We start from the raw sequence: 6,700 nt of genomic DNA, 5'->3' as shown, positions 1-6,700 counted from the left end.
CAGGAGCTAAGTGGCTGTCTGACCAGCTTAGAAGATTCAGGGGACTTTTGGAAACAGAATATAAACAATGAATGACTATATCAGGTAGCTAGTTGTGCTGCCCTTGAAATGTTGGTTTGCACATCACTTTCATGAATGGCAGTTAAAAGTAGATCTCATTTTAGGTTTAAATGTCCTCTAATCTATGTTTCAAAGTGGCTTGATGGACTGAAGAAGTTTAACCTGAAAAAAGATCTTCTTGCAAATAAGACACATGATTTAATAGAATAATCAATGATTAGACTGGCTTACTGGAAGATGCAATAAATTCTTATTCTTTGGACAGGACCTTTGAGTTAAAATCTATTGTATTCCTAAAGCAGAAGTTATAAGTGATAATTACATTCTGTTGCAAAGAAATGATGAATTTCTTCCTTAAGGAAGTCTTTAGATGAAATTCCATGGTGAGAATGAAGCAGGATATCTGAGTAGACCACTTCAACAGCGGCTGAAACACTTTGAAAATAACCTGAAGCAAGATTCTTAATGAAATGAATTTAAATAAGTAAGGAAAAATGTAAACCATATAAGAATTCAGGATAACGATTAAAATACAAGTGAACTTCTCAGTATTTCCATGGGAAAATGTCTACAATTTTTATTATCTAGGCATTATCTAGAGACTGATGAAGGACTAAGCAGTGATTACAAAATCAAAGTGATAGAATTTCACATTTTGTGTAATTCTCTTCCACATCACACCACTGGAGGCATTTACTCTTCATTTTCTGTCTTCTTGCCAATTTCACGGCTCTTTGCTCGGAGCTTGTTGACCTGCGACTCTGCAATGTCAGCCCGCTCCTCGGCTTCCTCCAGCTCATGCTGGATCTTGCGAAACTTTGTGAGGTTGACATTGGACAGCTCTTCCTGGGGATAGGAAGAGAGATAAAATAAGTTTTAAAATGTTAACTGTAACATTGCACTGGACATGCTGTGGTATTTTGCATTTACATAATGGAAAAAAAAAAAAGAAAAAAGACTGTGGGTGAGTATGTAATTCTCTCTAATACTTCTAGAGGGAATCCAAAAAAATAGATTAAATGCTAAATGTTTAGATGGTTAATAAAATATACCAGGAATCCTCTCTGGATATGAAGTGCTAATGCACTTTGGAATTTTTGAATAATTATATATAATTACAGTTATTACCACTAAATAATTTTCCATTTATTTACTGCTATAAAATTATGTATTACAATTTTTGAAGGTAATTCTTTTTTCTGATAGGCAGAAATATGAAATAAAGACAGTGAAAGGAAGCAGACACCCACTCCCACTCTGTTGACCTGAGCCTTCACTGCTTTTCTCAGTGATGCAATAATGCTCACAGAAAATGTATTCTACACCCCTCTAGATCCCTGAGCTGTTCAGCTAGAAGAGCTGAGTGCAGAGCAAGAAAAAGACAAAAAAGTTAAGGGTTCAAACAGAGCTATGCAGGGGAAAACACCAACACAGAATTCCACCTCCACCTGGCTGGAGACTGACTCCACACACAGCAATACTTACAGCCTCCTCAGCTTGTCTCTTGTAGGATTTCACTTTCATTTGAAGCTTGTCCACCAGATCCTGGAGCCTGAGAACATTCTTCCTGTCTTCTTCAGACTAAAGAGAAAGGCAAGAAAAAGAAGCATCTCTTTGCCCCTCCTCTTTAAATGCCCTCTGTATGAAACAGAAAATAACATTCCTTTTAGACCATTGTTGTCCAGTAAAACAGAGGTGATAAGGTGGATGTTCCTATCATGACCAGAAAGACAGTTTCTTCTGATGTTCTCAATCTTCTCCTTTTTAACTGTGTGACTCAGGACAAAGAAGTCCCTAAGGGTTACATTTTGGCTTCCTGCAAGAATGGTGTATTCTTGCCCACAGAGGCCTCCTGCCTTACCTGGTAGGTCAGCTCCTTCACCCTCCTCTCGTACTTGCGCACACCCTTCACGGCTTCAGCGCTGCGCTTCTGCTCAGCATCAACTTCCCCTTCCAGCTCCCGCACCTGCAACGAGAAGCCCATCTGTGGAGCTCCCCTGGTCGTTACTTACGTGACAAGCTCACTCATGCACAACTGAAAGCCCTACGCACTCTGGCCTCCAGCTTCTGGATTTGCTTCTTGCCTCCCTTCAGAGCTAACTGTTCGGCCTCATCCAGACGGTGCTGCAGGTCCTTCACTGTCTGGTCGAGATTCTTCTTCATCCTCTCCAGGTGGGCGCTGGTGTCCTGCTCCTTCTTCAGCTCTTCTGCCATCATGGCTGCCTGATGAGAGCAAAGGGTCAAAGCCGTTTTGGGGCTGGAGACGGTTTGGGGGAGAATACATCCACCATCAGCAGTGAAAGGAGCCCCCAACTCACATCTGTGATGGCCTTTTTGGCCTTCTCTTCAGCGTTGTGGGCTTCCTGGACTGTTTCTTCCATTTCACTTTGGATTTGGGAAATATCTGTTTCCAGCTTCTTCTTGGTATTGATCAAACTGGTGTTCTGTTGAGCAGCATCAGAGATTTGTTTTTCTTAGCTCATTATGTCAAATCAAGAACATTACAGGATTTTGAATCATTTCAGACATAATTATGTGAAAAATAGATACCACAGATTTTTCTGTAAAATTTCTTCTCACTGAGGAACAATGCTTTTTTTTTTTTTCCTCCAACAATTTTATTAAGTTGAAAAAGACTACTTAGAAATACAATCTGTGCCACATCTCATCCACCAAGGCTGGCACAGGAAGGTAATAACAACAGAGTGAGGGAAATCAGTGAAATGCCTTCTCTTCAACATAATTCGGGAAGAGTAATCCACTCTCATCACTGAAAAGAGAAAAAATTGTGACATAGATAGGATGGATTCCTTCCAAAATTTTTTTCAGTATTTGAAACCAGGCACTTTCCATAGATTTCCGCTCTTGACTGCTGGGTGACTGCTGTGACATGCAGCTCGTGTCAAAGTCTGCTTGGGCTACATCAGAGCCAGGAGTTCATCCCCACTTTATTGTTAGAGTGGACAAGCACATTTTTGAAGGAATATGAGGATTCCCTAGTGCTACATTTCAACTGAGCAAGGAATGAATGTTGCTGTAGTCTCAGAGTTTCAGTCTCTGACTGCTCATATGGCAAATCATTTGGCATGGGTGACTAAAAAACTTGGTCCCTGTCACTAAATGTCTTTCCTCTGGAGACTATGTTAGGATGCATGGGTAGAAGCATGGGTTTCATTGAATGCAGCCTGGGAACATAATCAATGTACACACTTTTTCAGCAAAATTCTCTTATTATCATGAGGATTGCTTAAAAAAACCACCCTCTTGTCTTTGAAGTTGAGGCTCCAATAGTGACTGGAATAAAGCATACAAGTGTTCTTCTATTTACCAAAAGTGTCATTTCTCACCAAGTGACCTTACCTGGGTATGGAGGAGCTGCACACGCTCACTTGCATCGATCAGTTCCTGCTCAGCCACCTTTCTACATCTCTCTGTTTGTTCTAGTGCTGCTCGTAGCTCCTCAATTTCAGCCTGCAGCAGGTTTGCTCTGCGCTCCACCATGGCCACCTGCTCCTTCAGGTCCTCCTGTGCCCTGAGAGCATCGTCCAAATGTATCTGGGTATCCTGTAGAACCATTGAAAGAAATTATAAGCAGATTCAGAGCTGTTTGGCACTGAAAAGATCAGCTAAGATATTTCTCTGTAGGCAATTATTGTTCAACGGACCTTGAGCACTGCCTGTGTGTTTCTTAGATTCTTTTGTGCCTCTGCAGCCACGCGGTTGGCATGGCTCAGCTGGATCTCCATTTCATTCAGGTCTCCCTCCATCTTCTTCTTCAAACGCAGGGCTTCATTCCTGCTCCTGATCTCAGCGTCCAGGGTGCTCTGCATGGACTCCACAACTCGGAGGTGGTTTCTCTTCAGCTGGTCAATTTCCTCATCTTTCTCTGCTATCTTCCTGTCAATCTCAGACTTCACCTGGCTGAGCTCAAGCTGGAGGCGCAGGATCTTCCCCTCTTCATGTTCTAGGGAGGCCTGGACAACAATAAATTAGAATACTTTTTTGTGTGAAAATGCTGAACCTGAAGCTCTGAGTAAGAGAGTGCCATGTTTAGATACTATCTCTACACTTTTACAGAAACACTCCTTTCCCCTTTTGTCGGGAATGACTTCACAGCACTTATAATGAGATAGAGATCCAGGACATGTAAGAGAGGAATAAATAATGCTGTGTACCTCAGCTTCCTCCAAGGCAGCCTGGATTTCAGATTTCTCCTGCTCAATCTGCTTCTTTACTTTCTCCAGCTCATGAATCGCCTTTCCTCCCTCAGCAATCTGCTCCGTGAGGTCGGAAATCTCCTCTGTGGGAACAAAGACCTGGTCTGGTTAGCACCATAGGTGAGAAGCCCATAAGTGTAGTGTTGGCACGGAGCCAGGAGGCATGTCGGAGGACTCGAAGTTCTGCCCTCTGATGGTCAAAGGTTATGCAGAGTTCATTTGAGGAAGGGGCTCACAACTACCTGAAAGACCCCCAAAAGACCCCTCATGACCATCCCCCACATACAGTGGCACCTGCGCAGAAGATGGAGAACATTCTGGAATAAGCCTCAAGGTGGGGGAGACTAGAGGCAGGGACTGGCCTATAAAAGACACAATTCGAGGACCTACGTGGTGCACCCCCACCACTGGAGGACACCGCACTGTTGCTTCCTCTGCTCCAGACCAGCCTCCCTGCACCCGCTGCTGGCGCTGCTGGCTGCACTCCGGGAGCAGCATACCCACCACCGCAGGACTACCACGTTTATCATCAACATTGCAGGATCCAAGGGTGGTGATATCTCTTTCTCTCTCCTCTTCCTTCCTTTTCCTTTCCTTTTATAAGCATTTGGATTAGAACCCACATTGCTTATCGTGGTGCTTTCCTGGTTTGGGTTGCCTCCTTATTCACATAAATTGTTGACCAAGTCTGAGACTAAGATTAGACCTAGCCACACCTACACTCCTCTCTGGAAAGGAGTTTAGAAAGCAAGGGGATCTATTCTGAACCTCATGACTCAACGGGAGGGTCCCCCTTATCCCCTGCATATCGTCATGCTTTCCAAGTTCAGGTTGGTGTTTACTGTCAATAAAGTGCTTAATTGGTCATCTGGTGTTGTTTCACCTTAATTTAGCCCAAGGGAATCACAGAACCTCCACGATCTCTCTGGACAGTCCGGTTTGGGTCGTGGCAGACACACACACAGACACAAACACACACACAGAGGATACCAACACAGGTGGTCACAGAGGTTGCCACAGCCAAGGTGCTGCCATCAACAGCACCCACACAGGGTGCCATCTACAGGACCCACATCACACTAGCACAGACAGACACATCCCCTCCTCCTCTGGGATTAGCAGAGACAGGAGGTCACTAGTGCAGGCACACATACATACTGACCAGGTTCACAAGCACATGCACATTTGCAGTTCCCTCGAGTCCAGCACAGCCTCTCTGTCCACCCAGCACCCCTGCTTGCACCCCAGCCCTCTGACCTGCCCCACAGTTACCTATTTGCCAGCTGGTCCTGCTTGATGCTCACAAACATGCAGCACTCACACACTTATGCCAAGGACACCCCACATTCACAAGTCCCCCTGGGCATACCACCACGAATCTCCCACCTGCCTGATACCCTAGCCTGGACCTGAGGTCCCCCTACTGACCAGCTGATCCAACTTAGTTTGTTGGTGAATGCACATGCACACACCATGCACACCAGGACTGGGGAAGACACAGATGCTCAGCTCCCCCCAGCAGCCAGCACCAGGCATGTGAACAGGTTGTTCATTCTGGTCCCACTCCAGCTGCCAGCACTGAGCCTCTCGCTCACCCTGGTGTCCCCCCAGTAGCTGGTTTTGGGAACACACACCATTCCCACCCAAGTGGCTGGAAGCTAAAAACCCCCACTCCAATAGCTGATGCTGAGACCCCACTGGCTCCAGCAGCTGCCAGCACAGGCCAGGGGTGCCCCCAGACTGACTCCAGTAGCTGACACTAATTTTTACTCATACACATACAGGCACCTCACCAGTAGCTGGCATACATGGGATAGAGAGTGAGATTACACAAAGAGATAGTCAAGAAAATATTTAATAAAAAGATGTAAGAAGACAGGACTGACTGTGGTGATCAGGTGCAAGGCTCAGCTAGACAAGAGCACTGACTGGCCCCATTTTACATGCAGCCATCCCCTTATACCCTTTTCTGTTTATCCTCCTCTTTGTTCCTCCCTGCTCCCTCTTCCCCTGCACGTCCCCTTATAGGTTTGTGCAGCTCTGTGAGTTCCTGCATCCACCCCAGCTCTGTCTGGGATCTCCCCTGGTTCACAATCTTATCAGTCGTGAAGTCCAGGCTGATCTTCCTGGAAGTGGCACCTGTAGTTTCTTGATAGCCCATCAATTAAAATTAAATTAATTTTAAATCAAATTAAAAAGCTGGACATGAGCCAACAATGTGCAGTTGCAGCCCAGAAAGCCAACCATATCCTGGGCTGCATCAAAGGAAGCGTGGCCAGCAGGTTGAGGCAGGTGATTCTGCCCCTCTACTCTGCTCTGGTGAGACCTCATCTGGAGTACTGTGTCCAGCTGTGGATCCCTCAGCACAAGAAGGACATGGAACTGCTGGAGTGGGTCCAGAGGAGGGCCACAAAAATGATCTG

The 6,700-nt window shown here is 45.4% G+C and overlaps 1 protein-coding gene across 1 annotated transcript; it reads right to left on the bottom strand.

Annotated features, from left to right (window-relative positions):
• Positions 1–753: 753 nt before the first annotated feature.
• LOC142594717 (myosin heavy chain, skeletal muscle-like) lies at positions 754–6,438 on the bottom strand. Its single transcript, XM_075720141.1, has 10 exons — positions 6,241–6,438; positions 4,520–4,571; positions 4,236–4,360; positions 3,726–4,034; positions 3,421–3,624; positions 2,379–2,504; positions 2,113–2,283; positions 1,922–2,026; positions 1,546–1,641; positions 754–906 (listed from the first exon to the last, which is right to left on the bottom strand). The coding sequence occupies exons 1-10, from the start codon at positions 6,436–6,438 to the stop codon at positions 754–756; spliced, it is 1,539 nt and encodes a 512-aa protein (XP_075576256.1).
• Between the last annotated feature and the right edge of the window lie 262 nt (positions 6,439–6,700).

This window comes from Pelecanus crispus, chromosome 12 (genome assembly GCF_030463565.1).
Source record: "Pelecanus crispus isolate bPelCri1 chromosome 12, bPelCri1.pri, whole genome shotgun sequence".
Classification (NCBI taxonomy): domain Eukaryota; kingdom Metazoa; phylum Chordata; class Aves; order Pelecaniformes; family Pelecanidae; genus Pelecanus; species Pelecanus crispus.
Note: the sequence above shows the minus strand (reverse complement) of the source record. Positions and strands in the feature narration are given on the sequence as shown.